Genomic DNA, 17,971 nt, shown 5'->3' on the forward strand with positions numbered 1-17,971 from the left:
TTCCATTCACATCAAGATTAATTTTCAATTATCTTTATATACAGAAGATCAATTTAGCATATATTAAGTAAAGATTTCAACAGTTTGCACCCACGCAGAAACACAAACTGTAAAATACTATTTGAGTACTAGTTATAGCATTAATTAAACACCTAAGAGTAATTGTGTATTAATTACAGAGTTCAACCAATAGTTTTAAGTAGAACATAAAAAATACTAAAAGGGTAAAGTATTAAGTTCTTTTTTTTCTGTTTCTTTTGTTTGTTTGTTTGTTATATAGTTTTTTTTTATTTAATAAATGTGAATTTACAAAATGTAACTTTTGTATTGTTGTGGCTCCCCCCCCAAACCTCCCTCCCTCCCGCGGCCCTCCCCTCTCCCACTCCCTCTCCCATCCCACCCTTCATCGAGTTTCATTTTCAATTACCTTCATATACTGAAGATCAACTTAGTATATACTGAGCAAACATGCTCTCCATGTAGGATCTCTGTCCTTAATGTGTTCTACTATGAAACTTAAAAACAACACTACTAGTCGAACAATACCCTATACCTTGTGTGGTTGTGTGAGTGCAGCCTGTTGAAATCCTTGCTTAGCCCGTTTAAATGATTTTCAATATTTTAACATTCTTTTCCTTTAGGTAAAATTTTTTGGCAAAGGTTTATTTTATTTATTTTATTATTTATTTTACTTTATTTCAAAGTTACAGTTACAGAGAGAGAGAGAGAGAGAGAGAGAAACAAAGATCTTCCATCAGCTGGTTCACTCCCCAGATGACCACAATGACCAGGGCAGGCCAGGCTGGAGCCAGGAGCCAAGCGCTTCTTCTGGGTCTTCCATGTGTGTGCCAGGAGCCCAAACACTCCAGCTATCTTCTGCTGCTTTTCCCAGGCCACTAACACAGAGCTGGATTGAAGTGAAGCAGCCAGGACATGAACTGCTGCCCATATGATATGCTTGCATCTCAGGCAGTGACTTTACCCGCTGTGCCACAGCATGGGCCCCTGTATATCATGTTTTTTCTTCCTAAAATTGTCACTTGGTGTGGAAATGAAATTTTAGGTGTGAAATTTCTACATTTACTTGCATTTTTGTCTTATGCATAGTGATTTTCAGTCATTAAAATATGATAGTTACACTTACAATTTCTTGCCACTTTTGAGAGCAAGTACATCCTTTTTGTTTTCTAGTTCAAAGAAATTATGGGCCGGCGCTGCGGCTCAATAGGCTAATCCTCCACCTAGCGGCGCCGGCACACCGGGTTCTAGTCCTGGTTGGGGCGCCGGATTCTGTCCCGGTTGCCCCTCTTCCAGGCCAGCTCTCTGCTGTGGCCCGGGAAGGCAGTGGAGGATGGCCCAAGTGCTTGGGCCCTGCACCCCATGGGAGACCAGGAGGAAGCACCTGGCTCCTGGCTTCGGATCAGCGTGGTGCGCCGGCCGCAGCGCGCCAGCCATGGCGGCCATTGGAGGGTGAACCAACGGCAAAAGGAAGACCTTTCTCTTTGTCTCTCTCTCTCACTGTCCAGTCTGCCTGTCAAAAAAAAAAAAAAAAAAAAAAAAAAAAAAAAAAAAAAACAACAACAACGAAACTATGAGGCAGGCAGATAATAAAGTGGTAAAAAGATATTTTGAAAACTGTGACAGAATAAATTCTGGCTTTTTATGGTCTTTCATCCATCCAGGGAAAACATTGTGAGATTTGACTTTACTTCCTTTAAGTTCATCATCCCAATAACCACAAAAGAAATTATTTTTAAATTTATTTTAAAAGCAGAGTTATGGGGGCAGTGACAGAAACAGAGAGCGAAAGACAGAGATCTTTTATCTGCTGTTTCACTCCGTAGATGGTGCAACAAGAGACAGGAGCTTCATCTTATGTGGGTGTCAGAGGCCCATGCGCTTGGTTCATCTTCTGCTGCTTTCCTAGGTGCATTAGCAGGGAACTGGATTGGAAGTCGCATAGCTGGGTCAGGAACTGGAGCTCATGTGGGATGCTGATGTCTCAGGCAACAGATTAACTGTGCCACAATGCTGGCTGCAAAGCAAATTATTTTTATACTAAAGGGGAAGAGGTATTCTTAGGAAGGGGGAATTTAAAGGAATAGAACGTAAGTATTTTATGAGAAATTGTTTTGCTAGATCACTCTGCCTGCAAATATGAAAACATTAATGTAATTTTAAGCCCCAAAGGATCCTGTAAACAACCAAAATTGTCCATTCAAATCAGAAAACAAACTATGTGGAAATTATTTAGTAGAATTTTTATTCTTTTTATTGGAAAAGAGTAAGAAGAAATCAAAAGACACATAAAATAAAGGGCACTTCTAAACACTGCTCAGAAACATAAAGAATTTTAATATGTAAAAATAGCAATGAGATTTATGGCAGGAGTAAACCACTTATCTTTTTTTTTTTTTTTTTTTTTTTTGACAGGCAGAGTGGACAGTGAGAAAGAGAGAGAGAGAGAAAGGTCTTCCTTTGCCGTTGGTTCACCCTCCAATGGCCGCCACGGAGGGCACGCTACAGCCGGCGCACCGCGCTGATCCGATGGCAGGAGCCAGGTGCTTTTCCTGGTCTCCCATGGGGTGCAGGGCCCAAGCACTTGGGCCATCCTCCACTGCACTCCCTGGCCACAGCAGAGAGCTGGCCTGGAAGAGGGGCAACCGGGACAGAATCCGGCGCCCCGACTGGGACTAGAACCTGGTGTGCTGGCGCCGCTAGGCGGAGGATTAGCCTAGTGAGCCACGGCGCCGGCCAAGCCACTTATCTTATAGTTATTTATGATGCCTTTTTCCAAAGAATGACCTCGTCCCATAAAAAATTTTTTTTTGCTAATGAGTTTCTTAGGCTCAATTCCACTGGTACTCAACTACAGGATTGATATTACCCACAACCCTGATGGTCAGTTGTGATACTAATTATTTAAAGTTCATTTGCTTCTGTGGTCTGTTGTCTCATTGTCAGAAATGAACATTTAAGGAATGGGCTTTTAGCTCAGTGGTTAAGGTACCACATGGGACTCCTGAATCCTGGCTCTGGTCTCTATTCCAGTTTCCTGCTAGTGTGTTCCCTGGAGGGCAGCAGGCAATGGCTCAAGTAGTTTGGTCCCTACCATCTATATGAGAGATCTGGATTGGATTCCCACCTCCTGGTTTCATCTTGATGCAAGCTGGCTGTTAGGCATTTAGGGAATCAACCAGCAGATGGGCAATATCTCTGTCTCACTCTCTCCCTGTCTCTCTGCCTTTCAGATAAATAAAATAACAGTTAATTAAGAAAAAAGAAAAATGAACAATTCAAGAGAAACAAAGAAGTAATCATAGCATCTGGGTTTCTATTTGGACTTCAAAATATATCTTGATTTTTAATGTACTGTTGCTATTCTTGTTAACATGTAATTTCAAAAATGAAAATTATTCTCCTTTACATGTAGAAGATACAAATGTCAAATATTTTATCAAAGTTATTAATAAAGGAGAGAACAATTAAGATGCCAATACTAATTCAACTTAGATTTTGAAGAGCTTTTTTTGTATTTTTGTATTTTGGGTATATTCCAAGTAGTAGAATTACTGGATCATATGACAGTTGCATTTCTAGTTTTTAGAAAAATCTCCATAATGTGTTTCACAGTGGCAACACTAATTTATACTCCAACCAACAGTGTATAAGAGTTCTCCTTTCTTAACATTCTCATCAGCATTTGTTACTTTCTGTCTGTTAATGGCCATTCTGACTGGGCTAGGAGATATCTCGTTTTCATTTGCATTTCCCTGAGGTCTGGTGATACTCAACATTTTTTCTTACATTTGTTGGCTGTTTGTATTTCTTATTTTGAGAACTGTCTATTAAAGCTCTGTGCATATTTCTTAATGGATTAGTTGTTTTTATTGAGTTTTTTGAGTTGCTGCTATATTCTTCATATTAATCCTTTGTCAAATAATAGCTCGCAGGTATTTTCTCCTAATCTTTCAGATGTCTCTTCACTCTATTGATCATTTCCTTGCTGTGCAGAAGTTTTCTGAGTTTGATACAATTCCATTTGTCTAGCTTTGCTTTTGTTGTCTGTCCTTTTGGGGTCTTAGAATAGAAGTGGTCACCTACACCAGTGTTTTGAAGTGTTTCCTTACATTTTCTTCTAGAAGTGTCATAGTTTCTCATCATACATTTGGGCCTTTATTCCATCTGGTGTTGATTTTTATATTTGGTGATCTTATTTTGTTCTACATGTGTATATCCAGTACTGCCAGCACATTTTATTGAAAAAACTCTCCTTTTTCCAATGTATGTTCTTTGCTCTTTTGTCAAAAATTAGTTGGCTATATGAATGTAAATTATTTTCTATGCTCATTATTCTGTTTCATGGATTTATTTACTGGTTTTTAATGCCAGTACCATGCTGTTTTATTTACTATAGCTTTGTGGTATGCTTTCAAATATTGTGATTCCTGCAGTTTGATTTTTCCCACCTCAGGATCACTTTGGCTATTCTGGGCCTTTTGTAATTTTCCATGAATTTTAGGTTTTTTTTCTAATTCTGTAGTGTGTCATTGGTGTTTTAATAGGAATTGCATTAATTCTATAGATTAGATCAGATAGACTTTTTTAATAAAAAAAGATTTATTTATTTGAAAGTCAGAGTTATGGAGAGAAAGAGAGAGAGAGAGGGAGACAGAGACAGAGACAGAGAGAGAGAGAGAGATCTTCCATCTGCTGGTTAACTCCCCAAATGGCCACAACATCCAGAGCTAGCCGAGGCTGAAATCAATGGCTAGGAACTTCTTTAAGGTCTCCCACATCGGTGGCAGGGGCCCAAACACTTGGACTATTCTCTACTGGTTTCCCAGGTCATTAGCAGGAAGTTGGATCAGAAGCAGAGATCAGAAGTTGGATCAGGACTTGAACTGGTGCCCACATGGGATGCCAAGGTGTTAATCAAAGGCTTTACCACTTCCAATCTGTGAGCAAGAAATATCTTTCCATTTTCTTGTGTCCTTGATTATGTCTTTCATCCAGTGTTTTACAATTTTCATTGTAGAATATTTTTATTGCTTCAGTTAAATTTAGCCCCAAATATTTGCTTTTTAAAAAATGTTTTTATTTATTTGAAAGGCAGAGTTATAGAGAAAGAGAGAGAAGGAGAGAAAAAAAGAGGGATCTTATATCTGCTGGTTCACAACACCCAAATCCCCACAATGGCCATGGCTGTGCCAGGTCAAAGGCAGAAGTCTAGAATTCCGTTAGGGTTTCCAGTGGATCATAAGTTGAGCATCTGGGGCTCGAACCAGTGCTCATATGGAAGGCAGAGACTTAACCTGCTGTTCCACAACACAAGCTCCTATATTTTTTTTTGCAGCTTCTGTGAATGGGATTTCTTTTCTGATTTCTGTTTCAGCATCATCATTGTTGGTGTATATAAATACTACAGTTTTTATATGTTGATTTTGTATGCTGTAAGTTTACTGAATCGCTTACCAGTTCTAAAATCTTTTTGATAGACTGTTTACGGTTTTCCAAGCACAACAATGTGTCATGGATATTTTGACTTTCTCCTTTCCAATTTTGATGTCCTTAATTTCTTTCTTCCCATGAATTGTGATCCTAAACTCCCAATATTATGTTGAATGGTAATGGTGAAAGTGGACATCCTTGACTTATTCCAGATCTCAGAGGAAGTGGTTTCAGCTTTCTCCCATTCAATGTGATAATGACTATTGGATTTTCATATATAGCATTATAATTTTGAAATATATTCCTTCTGTATCTAGTTTGTTCAATGTTTTTATCATGAAGGGGTGTTTAATCTTATCAAGTGCTTTTGCTGAATTTATTGAGATGATTATACAGTTTTTGTTCTTCATTCTGTTGATGTGATTTATGATATTTCTTGATTTGTGAAGGTTGAATCCGCCTTGCTAATCTGGGGTAAATCTGACTAGGTCATGATATATGATCTCTTTGATTTAGTATTAGATTCTATTTGCTAATATTTGAAGAGAATTTTAGCATCTATGTTCATCAAGGATATTGGACTATGGTTTTCTTTTTATGTTGTGCCTGATTTTGTTATCAGAATAATGCAGGCCTCATAACAAGAGTTTTGCTGAGTTCATCATTTTAAATATTTTTAATAGTTTGAAGAGTATTGCAGTTAGATCTTCTTTTAATGTTTTATAGAATTCAGTAGTAAAGCCATCAGGTCCTGAAGTTTTCTTTGATAGGAGACCTTTAACTACTGCTTCAGTCTCACTGCTTGCTATGGGTCTGTTTAGGTTTTCTATATATTCTTGATTTAATCTTGGTAGAATAGTTTCTTTGAGGTTTTCCAGTTTGTTAACATACAGTTGTTTGTAATAATTTCTGGTGATCCCTTGTATTTTCTGTGTTTCTATCTCTGATTTTATTTATTTGAAATTTCTCTTTCTCCTTTGTTAGTCTGGCAAATATTAGTCTACTTTGTTTATCTTCTCAAAAAGCAGCTTTTCATTTTGTTGATCTTTTGTATTTTTTTAGTTTCAATTTCGTTTATTTCTGCTCTGATTCTTTTATTTCTCATTTCCTGCTAATTTAGGGTTCAGTTTGTTCATGTTTGCCTAAGTCCTTGAAGTAAATCATTGGATCATTTATCTATCATTTGTCTGAGATCTGTTTTTTTAATATAAGCAGTTATTGGCCGGCGCCGTGGCTCAATAGGCTAATCCTCCACCTGCGGCGCAGCACACTGGGTTCTAGTCCCGGTCGGAGTGCCGGATTCTGTCCCGGTTGCCCCTCTTCCAGGCCAGCTGTCGCCCGGGAGTGCAGTGGAGGATGGCCCAAGTCCTTGGGCCCTGCACCCGCATGGGAGACCAGGAGAAGCACCTGGCTCCTGGCTTTGGATCAGCGCAGTGCGCCCACCGCAGCACACTGGCTGCAGCGGCCATTGGAGGGTGAACCAACGGAAAAAGGAAGATCGTTCTCTCTGTCTCTCTCTCTATATCTACTCTGCCTGTCAATAAATAAATAAATAAATAAATAAAATATAGGCAGTTATTGCTATAAACTTCCCTTAATAGTAATATCGCTATAAAATTCCCTCTTAATACCACAAGTTTTGATGTATTATATTTTGATTTTCATTTATTTCAAGAAAGTTTTTATTTCCTTTTTACTTTCTTCAGTGATGCATTGGCCATTCAGGAGCATGTTGTTTATTTTCCTTGTACTTCTAAAATTTTCTATTGTTCTTGTTGATTGCTACTTTTATTCCTTTGTGGAAAAACAGGCCAATTCCAAGAAAATATGTTTGAGATATTTATAGAGGAATGTCTGCCTAGTTTAGGAATCCAAATTGCTTCGTATAAAGTAATGGAACCTCACTGTGTGCTGTTCAGGACAGTAACGCTTGCTGTCACAGTAAGTAGAGAAGAGTGGCATGGTTTCCTGCACAGTGTTTTCTGTGGGATTAGGAGGCATGTGTGAAGACCTCAGGTGTGAGCTGACTATGAAGCACCGATTCAGGATCATAGAACCCCAGAAGAGGAATAAGATCACAGCTCCCAGCTGAGAGTGGAGCCTGTGGCAGATGCTGACTCCTCTCAGCTTTTAAAAGGTGTCTTAGAAGCTTCAAGCCCATAGTGATAAACTTTGACCAAAAAGAAGTAAACGGATTTTCTTAGTTTTAAGATGTGTTGGGATCTGCCAAAGAAATTCAAAGTCTGCCTTTATGAATGAATATCCTGTTGGTAGAAAGATGCTCTTGCACCCCTAGTTATGTTTTCTTCACATATATCAATTAGTTGTACCAGATTTTAGGCTGTAATGGAACATACATTTTGGGTGCCATTTAGTAGTTTAGAAAGAGATGTGGTAAGTTTTCATATCTTATGACTTCTCCATCATAAGAAAAAGCTCTGAAATTCTATCAGTACTGTCCATTGTGCCAAATTAAAATGAAAATCTGAAAATGTCAGGTTTTCTGCTTGCCAAGATCTAAGAACGTTCTGTAGTCATTGTTGACTGAATCCTGCCTTGTACTCAAGGGAGAGGGGAAAGTCGACAACAGAACGGGTATCTGAACTGTACTTTTAAATGTGGGTATAGTTTCATAACAAAGATTTATTTGAGTAAGCTCACAGGAGTGGTGATGTTTGGGGTTTCTTTGGAGAACTAAAGAAATTAACCCTCATGACTTGGGATTGTGAACTGTTACAACCATAATTTCCAGGGCCTGACATTCTGCGATATCTGTACTCTGTGTATTTTGTGGGTAACTGATTATTTTAGCAGCTTTACTTAAAACATATTGATCCAGGGTCAAGTGGTTGAGAAACTGATTGGAAGGCCCATATCCCATTCAAGTGAGTAGGTTCCGTTTGTGGCTCTGTTCCCAGTTCTAACTTGCTGATAATGCAGACCTTGGGAAGCAGCGATGACGACTCAGGGAGTTTGGTCCCTGCCACCCATTTGGGAGACCTGGATGGAGTTCTTATCTCCCAGCTTCAACTTGGCTCAACCCTGGCGATTCAGGGCATTTAGGGAGTGCACCAACAGATGAGAGCTCTATTAAATAAATAAGCAGAAGATTATTCTGGAAGCTGCTTGATGAATTAATTAGAAAGACATGGGAAGCAAGGACAAGGGGTAAAATGACTTCAGATGCTGACACTATAGTTTAATGACATCTTCAATTCCTCCCTTGATGTGACCTCTGTACCTCTCCAGTTTCTGTCACTCAGTTCTCAACTTTTGTTTTCCAATTTACCTTGACTATTCCTGTTCCTTCAAATTCAACAGATTTACCTATTAAGATTCTTGTAACCAGAATAGATTTATGTATCTAGAGTATCTTAACAGGCTGATTATACTTTAGGGAGGTTGGATCCTTCATTCCTTCTCTGACCTACTCATACCACTGTCTCTCCAGCTCTCCTTTCTGAAAGGATAACCTTTCATGTAGTTCTTGCCTATCCAGTCATTTCGAATCTATAACAACAACAACAACAATAATATCTAATTCAGAATAGTGCTAAAATAGATCATGAATGAAGGGATTTTTAGGCATTCATATTTTTAATTGCTTTAGTTTTAGCTTGGGAATATTAATTTAGCATTTTGTCTTGCTGATACTAATTTGTATACATGAGTTATTGCTTAATCTGTGGCATAATTTAATTGAAAGTGGAAATAATATACAAGTAATTATTTCTATTTCCACCACAGAGTTTAGTGTAATGCCTTCCACATTAGACACTTAATTCATGTTTTTAATTTTAACTAAGCAACATCTTATACTTTTAACAGCACATCTGTCTTTAATTATAGTTATTTGAGGATTTCTTGGCAAAAAGCCAGTACCAGATGCACATTTTCTGAGGGCATATGGACCATGCAATCTTATCTTTGCATCATCCTAGTAAACTCCTAGTAGATTTTCTTCCATATAGTAGAAACCAAGTAAACATTTGCTAACCAAAATATGAATACAAAGGAACTAACTCCTGATCCCTTTAAAATTCTCCACTTTGGCTTACTCATTTATGGAACTGAGAAGTATTTGTTTTGTTTTATAGCTGACAGTGTCCTTAGAATCTCTGACCAGTGCATTTTGTTTTCAGAATATGGGGTACATGCTCAAGTTGCTGTGTGTCATGCAGTTACATCAAGAAGGAATTCATTCACTCTTTCTAGAAATATTTATATCCTTACAAAATGCCTCTGGCTCTGTGAGAGGCACTGAAGTTCTGATGTAGATCCAAATGGAACACTCCATCTGCCCCAGAGGATGCACCATTGAAGGCTGCTCAGCTGGCAGATCACCTCCTTTTTCCTGGCTACCTGCAGGTGTATTTTGGAGAGGACGTTGTAAAAAAAGTAGAAAAGGAAATCAGTTGTGTGAAGCACTCATAAGCCCCTTACCCCAAGGTGTAACCTGCCTCAGTGTACGGACCCACATTAAGAAATGTATGTGTTCCCTGTCAGAATATTTAGATTCAATGTAGAAAGTTTTTTTTTACTCTAATTTTAAAATTTTAAGCCATTTCAAATTTACTCACTAGTATGACTCCTTCTGAAAGCCAGTTTGAGGCACAGTTTTAAAGGGGTGAGGTCCATCTTGGTAACTCCACTTCCTTCTTCAAGCCCTTTACCTCTCTGCACATGTTTGAGGTATTCAGAGCTTTCCTGCTTGATCTGCCAAAATATGATTCTCACTAAGGTTGTAGTGTCTTTGTGTGTCACTACAGGATTATTGGGGCTGGGAAAGGTATAACCCAAGAATGACTGTGTGAACATCAAAATATCTATGCCTTGTTGGAGCAGATATCGAAGGAAATGAATCTTTCCAGCTCACTGAAATCTTTCTGTGTTTAAATATATAATAAGAGTGAATATTATTTGTTAACTGAACATAATTATTTACCAATGAATGACCACACATATATTTTTATGTTGTTAGCTTTCTTTGAAAATCATTTTATGTGTTGAATTTTTCCAGAATATATGTCCTTAGATGCAGTAACATTTTCGTATTCACAGACCTCAATGCGATGTAACTGAAAGTAGGGATGTGAACATATGAAATAAAGATGTTATATACTCACTAATATTTCATCTGAAATAATCCAATGCCTCTTGTATTCATAGAGGTGGGCTTTTCTTTTTACTTTTTGACTCATTGTTATTCTGCTTTTATTAGCTGAAAAATTAAAACAGTTTTGTGTTAAAATACAATAAAATGTTTATCTCTGTGATTAATGACCATGTACTTCTCATTATTTTTATATTAAAGAAAGCCTACAGTGAATCTAATTCAAAAAGAACTGCAAGAACTGCATACTAGCATTTTTTAATTTTAAGAACTAACTTTATGATTAGATTATTTCATTGCAGCATAGAAAGAAAAAACAAATTTCTTTAAAAACTAAGTACAGTTCCAAGATGGCAGAATCGTTATAGGGAGGTCTGATTTAGGTTGGGTGAAATTAATATAAAACAAAGTAGGAAAAGTAAACTCTCAGGGTAAAGCTTCAGAGGAAATTTGCGTAGGAGAGCCTGCGAAAGCATTAGAAACAGCCTGGAGCTGTGTGGAAAGTGAAGACAGACAGCAAGGTGCAACAAAACAACAAAAGAAGCAGCAGTGTGGATGGGGGGAAGAAGGCGCCTGCCCTGGCAAACCAGGCCATGGACTGCACCATTGTTGCTACAGCAGGAGAGAGAGCTTAGTGAACTGCACCTTTCAAGTCTATTCTGGATCCCTCAGGACAGCAGGAACTGCTCACCCGGAGAGGGGAAAAAAGCTACACCTCTCTCTCTCTCTCTCCCTCTGTCTCTCCCTCCCTCCCTCCCTCCCTCCCTCCCTCTCCCTCTCTCTCTCTCTTTCTCTCTCTCTCCTCTTCTCCAGCCTACAACAGAACCTGTGGCCAGCTGGTGCCATTTTTGGACATAGGCAGGTAGTGGCACACACCCAGCAATTATTGGGGTTTCCCTCCACCCTGTTGGTGGGGGCAACCACAGCAGTTTAAGAACAACTGATGAGAATAGACTGTACCACCGAGGCAGCTGCACCTACCCTGCAACAGGAGGGGAAAGGGAGCCTTCACTATGGAATTGAAGTGTTGCCTGCAGGACTCTCCTACATGCCCACCAAAACTGTGAAATGAGCAAGGCGTCGGCTAGTAGGTATTGTGTATGCCTGTGATCCAGAGATCATACCAGAGAGAAAAACCCACGTTCCTCACTGACATTGAATCTAGTTGGGATGACTGGACTCGATCCAGCAGGCTGGAACACACATGGACAGTGGCTGTGGAAACACCTCAGCCTCCCAGCCGACAGGATGGGCTAGTGGGGTGTAGTGTCCCCATTTGCACTCCTTGACCCTCAGAGCCCTGGGTGCTGAGACTGAGAAAACACTGACTGCATGAGAGGAGGCAGAACTTTTCTCCCCACAGCTGCAGAATACACATTCTTCTCAGAAGTGCATGGAACTTTATCTAGGATAGATCATATACTAAGCCATAAAGCAAGTCTCAGCAAATTCAAAAAAATCAAAATCATACCATGCACCTCCTCTGATCACAACAGACTGAGGCTCGAAACCAACAACTCAAGAATCTCAAGAACATATGCAAACACATGGAGGCTGAACAACATGCTCCTGAATGAACAGTGGGTCATAAAATAAATCAAAAGAGAAATAAAAAAAATTTTCTGGAGACTATTTTAGATGATAGTACCTGTTATCTAAACTTAAGTGATACAGCAAAAGCAATATTAAAAGGGAAGTTTTGGGCCAGCGCCGTGGCTCACTAGGCTAATCCTCCGCCTAGCGGTGCCGGCACCCCGGGTTTTAGTCCCGGTCGGGGTACCGGATTCTGTCCCGGTTGCCCCTCTTCCAGGCCAGCTCTCTGCTATGGCCCAGGAGTGCAGTGGAGGATGGCCCAAGTCCTTGGGCCCTGCACCCGCATGGGAGACCAGGAGAAGCACCTGGCTCCTGCCATCGGATCAGCGCGATGCGCCGGCCGCGGCAGCCATTGGAGGGTGAACCAACGGCAAAGGAAGACCTTTCTCTCTGTCTCTCTCTCTCTCACTGTCCACTCTGCCTGTCAAAAAATAAAAAAATAAATAAAAAAATAAGGGAAGTTTTGCAGTAATTAGTGCCTATATCAAGAAACTGTAAAGTCATCAAATAAATGAGGTGTCAATGCATCCCAAGGACCTATTAAGAAATAAAACAAACTCCAAATTAGTAAGAGGAAAGAAATATTTAAAATTAAGGAAGAAATAAATAAAATTGAAACAAGAAATACAAAAGATCAATGAAATGAAGAGCTGATTTTTTTTTGAAAAAATAAGTGAAATTGATACATCATTGGCCCAACTAACAAAAAAAGAGCTGAAAACTCAGTTCAATAAAATCAAAACTGAAAAAGCAAATATAACTACAGATACCACAGAAATAAAGAATCATCTGGAATTACTATAAAGAATTGTGTGCCAACAAATCACAAAACTTAGAAGAAATGGATAGATTCCTGGACACATAACAACTTATCTAAATAGAGTCATGAAGACAGAACACCTAAACAGACCGATAACTAAGATGGAAATTGAATCAGTAATAAAGACCCTTCCAACAAAGAAAAGCACAGGTCCCAATGGCTTCACTGATGCATTCCATCAGACATTTAAAAAATTAATTCCAATTCTTCTCAAGCTATGCAAAACAATTGAAAGGGAGGAAATCCTCCTAACCTCCTTTTATGAAGGCTACATCACATTAATTCCTAAGCCAGAAAAAGATATGACAACGAAAGAGAACTATAGACCAATATCCCTGATGAACATAGATGTAAAAATCCTTAAGAAAATACTAGTCAATCAAATACAATGACACATCAGAAAGATCATTCACCCGGACCAAGTGGGATTTATTCCTGGTATGCAGGGATGGTTCAACATCCAAAAATTAATAAATGTGACAAACAACATTAACAAGCTGAAGACTAAAAGCCATATGATTATCTCAATAGATACAGAGAAAGTATTTGACAAAATTCAACACCATTTTATGATGAAAACCTTAACCAAATTGGCTGTAAAAGGAACATTCCTCAACATGATCAAAGAAATTTATAATAAATCCACAGCCAGCATCCTACTGAATGGGGAAAAATTGGAGGCATTCCCATTGAAATCTGGAACCAGACAAGAATGCCCACTCTCACCATTGCTATTTAGTATAGTCCTGGAAGTTTTAGTCAGAACCATCGGGCAAGAAAAAGAAATCAAAGGAATACAAATAAGGAAGGAAGAAGTCAAACTATCCCTATTTGATGACGACATGATTTTATATATTGGAAACCCAAAAGACTCCATGAAGAGACTATTGAAATTCATAAAAGAGATTGGTAAAGTAGCAGGATATAGAAAGGATAGAGCCAATAAAGATGATTGCTGATGCTGGAGAGAGGGAAGAAGAATTACTGGAGAGAAATTCATAAGTAAGAGAGAGAGAACTTGGCATCTAGAAAACAATGTAAGGGTTGGAAGGAGGGGAGAGTGTGTGAGCAGGGAAGTGGTGAATTAGGGTGGGTACATGTAGAAGTCAGAATAAAACCTGGGTGGTTCCGTTTCCTTCATGAAATAAGAACAAAGCTTAACAATTGAGAGTGAAGATAAGAGAGGAGCTGTTAGCAATTGGAAAAGAGGATGATGAGAAATGTTTATCTGGAAACTGAGTGCGATAATAAACAAAGGAAATCAAGTAATATTGGTGGCCAACGCTAAGTGAAACAAATTTATTTCAGGCATCTGTAAAAAAATAGAAAAAATAATAATATCCCACGCTGCGTAATTATAAACAGCAGAAATTTACTTCTTGCAGTTCTAGAAGCTTAGAATTCCAAAATCAGGATACTGGGAGATTTATTCTGGTGATGGTTTGTGTTTGCTCCAAATATGGTGCTTTCTTGTTAAATACAGTGGAAAGGACAGAGGATCTAGGGCAGTCCGTCCAATTTCTTTCACAAGGGCATTAATCCCATTCATGAGTGTCCACCTTCATGACTTAATTACCTCCCAAGGGCCCTGCCTCTTTAAATTATCACACTGGTGACTGCCTTTCAACATCCACAGATGTGGAGAGGACATATTCAGATTGTAGAAACCAATATGCATAATTTTCAGCTTTTCTGTGAGAATGACTTAGGAGGACAGTTGAGTTTAGGCAGAATTACGGTTTTCCCAAGAGAAGGGGCTATAGTAAGGAGGGAAATAGAGTTGCACATGTTTACAAAGAATAGTTGCAAAGACGGTGCAGAAAATTTAAAGTAGGCAAAGAAACAGTATAGGGACAGCAAAAAATAGGAGAATGAATGGATTAGTATTCTCAGGAGGTTAAGATTTTTTGCAAGAAAAAATAAATCAGTAATTAGAAATGGGCTGTTTGAGGGGTCCTTGTCATGGCCTGTGATGCTAGCACCTCTGTCCAAATCCCAGCTGCTCCACTTTCAGCCTGGGAAAGCAGCAGAGGATGGCCCAAGTGCTAGGGCCCCTGCATACACATGGGAGTTCAAGATGGAGTTTCTGTTTCCTGGCGTTGGCTTGGCCCAGCCAGACATTTGTGGACTAAACCAGTGGATGTCTCCCTCTTTCTCTCTTTGTGACTCTTTCAGGAAAAAAAAAAATCTTTTAAAAAAATGGGTGCTTGCAATTGTGATGAGAGTGGGTTTCTATAAATGGTAATGATTAACTCTTCCAGGGCATAATCACAGGAGTTGGTAGCAGGCAATGTAAGATCACAAGGAGAGGATCTGTGAACCATGAGTCTAAGGCACTGGAATTATCTTCCATGTGGAGGCTAATTTGATTTTGAAGTAGAATTGAAGGGTGTTTGACAGTAAACCAAGAGCCGTAGAGTCTGTATTCTAAGATAAGATTCAAATTTAGAGTTTATAAAGAATAGAAAGAGAACTATTTGAAATACAAGTAGGGTGCCTACCCACTTCCAGGCCCAGTGATGTGAGAAGTGTGGAAAAGAGCCACAACTTAGCTGGGGATATCTTCAGAGAGCCTGTGTTCGGTGGCACCAGCAAGATAAAGGTCATGTTTCAGAGGAGCTTGAAGCTAAAAGGAGCTTTGCTTATGAGGAGCTGAGAGCTCCAGAGGATGCAATGTGTTGGCAGGGAGATGTAGATGGAGCAGAAAGAGGACTGCGCAGAGCCTTAGGGAAATTGGAGACTGGGGCAGAAAAGAAGCAGGTTTCATCTGTGCATGGCTTAAACAGACAGAGGAAAAATTGGATTGGAACTGAGCCAAGGTCAGGGTCTGTCAGTGATGTAGGGGAAGGAACTGTGGATTTTGAAAATGAGATGGTAGGTGGGAAGGTGAAATGTGAATAAGAAGAGGATCTTTAACTTTTGCTAGAAAATTCTGTTAGATCATTTATAAATTAATATTCTGTGGAAATCTAACCCAAGCTGACTTCTAGTTTGTGGAAAATCTCATTAAGGGAATAGCTTTCATGAGCTTTGTCAAATCTCAGCAGATGCTGTGGTTATTCGAATTCATGATGTTTTGTCGTTGATTCCTTGAGCAAATCTATCATTTTATATAATTTGTAGATAACTTCTTTTTCCCTGTATTTCCCTTTAGGTTCCTAAAAACTGAGCTTCACTAATATTTATATTATATAATGACAAGGCTTAATACTCTGAGTGAATAAATTTTCTGGTCCATATACCAGCTTTAATTATTTAAAAATATACCCTTAAATTCCCTGCTTAGCAACAACACTGTGAATGAAAATTAGATAATTTCCAGTTGTCTAAATAATATCAAATTGTTTAAAATCTCTGGACTATTATTTTTTTATTTCTTACATCAATTATTTTTCTTCTGATATGGTACACTCATCTGACTTTCACTGTTGAGGCTATACCATTGAGCTTCAGTCTCACTTTTTGATTTATTAAGAATCTCTTACCATTCTTCCCTGATTTTAGATTTCATTGCTTACATTTCACTTTGTTTTCATTCAACCTTTAAAATATAATTATATTTTAATATCTTCTAGGTCAGGGTATTTCCTGTGTTTCTATTCTATTCTAGTTTTTATTTATTTGTTTAATTGTTCTTGGAACTACTACATTTTTCTTGCAGATATTCAGAGCACCTTGACCTGAGTTCTTGCTTGTATGGTAAAGCTTTTTACTCTATATTCAGGTCTTGTATTAAATATCCTTCAGAAAATATTTCTTTAAACTCTCTTGACCCAGGAACGTTTGAATATCACACCTCCTATCCTCCCATCCCTGTCAGCACTATTTAAGCACTTAATACACTGAATTGAAATTACCTGGACGTTTACCTTCTCCTGTTATTTGGCCTCAGCTCCTTGAGATGAGATACTATATCTTGTTCACCTGTGTTTTACCACCACGTTGTTGGAAGAGGAAGGAAGGGAGATAGAGCACAAGGAAATTAATAAAACTAAAGACTAAAGAGCTGTGGATCTTTCCTTTCTCTTTTAAACAAACAAAAGTAAATGTTTCCTGAGAATGCATTCGTAATGTGAAAGATAAGAACATAAATTTGAACTTGTATAGTGATTATATAAAATAAAAATGAATTATTTTTGTTGTAAGCTATATATCCCAAATTTCTGCCTAATTTCTTTCTTACCATGGTTTTAGAATTCTATTTCCCTTTGATATGTAAATTTGGGACATACAAATTATTCTAGGGATACATTTCATATTTTATTGATCAAAAGATGCTGTTAATAACAGGGAACCCAATACATTAAATAAAACCACATTAAATATTTGTTAGTTGTAAAATATATCACAATTTAAAATTATGAAAATGTTCATTTTAGAATTAGGGCTATGATGATACTTTAACAGTAAGAGCTAACAATTATTGAATGCTTACAAAATGTCAAGTGCCTTATGTACATTAATCTCAAAATTTCAAGTAGTAAATTCTTTTTTTTTTTTTTTGACAGGCAGAGTTAGACAGTGAGAGAGAGAGAGAGACAGAGAGAAAGGTCTTCCTTTTTCCATTGGTTCACCCCCTAAAGTGGCCGCTATGGCCGGCATGTTGCGGCCAGTGCACTGTGCTGATCCGAAGCCAGGAGCCAGGTGCTTCTCCTGGTCTTCCATGTGGGTGCAGAGCCATAAGACCTGGGCCATCCTCCACTGCACTCCCAGGCCACAGCAGAGAGCTGGACTGGAAGAGGAGTGACTGGAACAGAACTGACGCCCCAACTGGAACTAGAACCCGGTGTGCCAGCGCCGCAGGTGGAGGATTAGCCTAGTGAGCCACGGCGTTGGCCCCCAAGTAGTAAATTCTACTGTTTTTATCACATACATGTTTGAAACTGAAGCACAGAGGGGTCAATTCACAGAGAAGTCAGTATGTCCTGGAACTAAAATTTCACTTTTTAAAATTTATTTATTTATTTATTTGAGAAACAGATAACTCCCACCTG

General features: G+C 38.6%; 2 protein-coding genes across 26 annotated transcripts in view; one reads left to right on the forward strand and one right to left on the reverse strand.

Moving 5' to 3' along the window:
- The window catches only part of LOC127483154 (translation initiation factor IF-2), a 335,580-nt gene that overhangs the window by 143,657 nt on the left and 173,952 nt on the right, over positions 1 to 17,971 (reverse strand). The window contains exons 4-6 of one of the 25 annotated variants that reach the window (XR_011378278.1): positions 16,835 to 16,901; positions 9,685 to 10,672; positions 631 to 2,035 (exon numbers count right to left, since the gene is read on the reverse strand). The exons of 20 other annotated variants lie outside the window; for them this stretch is intronic. Coding sequence is in view for 1 of the 5 variants with exons in the window: in XM_051819498.2 (XP_051675458.2) it covers positions 10,669 to 10,672 (4 nt within the window). In the remaining 4 variants the exon portion in view is untranslated. Of the gene's footprint in view, positions 1 to 630; positions 2,036 to 3,331; positions 16,902 to 17,971 lie in introns of those variants that run through there. 4 more of the 25 variants (XR_011378279.1, XR_007909106.2, XM_051819498.2 and 1 more) reach the window with 4 other exon arrangements.
- ARSJ (arylsulfatase family member J) overlaps positions 1 to 17,971 on the forward strand; it is a 99,388-nt gene that overhangs the window by 48,574 nt on the left and 32,843 nt on the right. The gene's annotated exons all lie outside the window — the stretch shown is intronic.

The sequence above is a fragment of the Oryctolagus cuniculus genome, chromosome 8 (assembly GCF_964237555.1).
Source record: "Oryctolagus cuniculus chromosome 8, mOryCun1.1, whole genome shotgun sequence".
NCBI lineage: Eukaryota > Metazoa > Chordata > Mammalia > Lagomorpha > Leporidae > Oryctolagus > Oryctolagus cuniculus.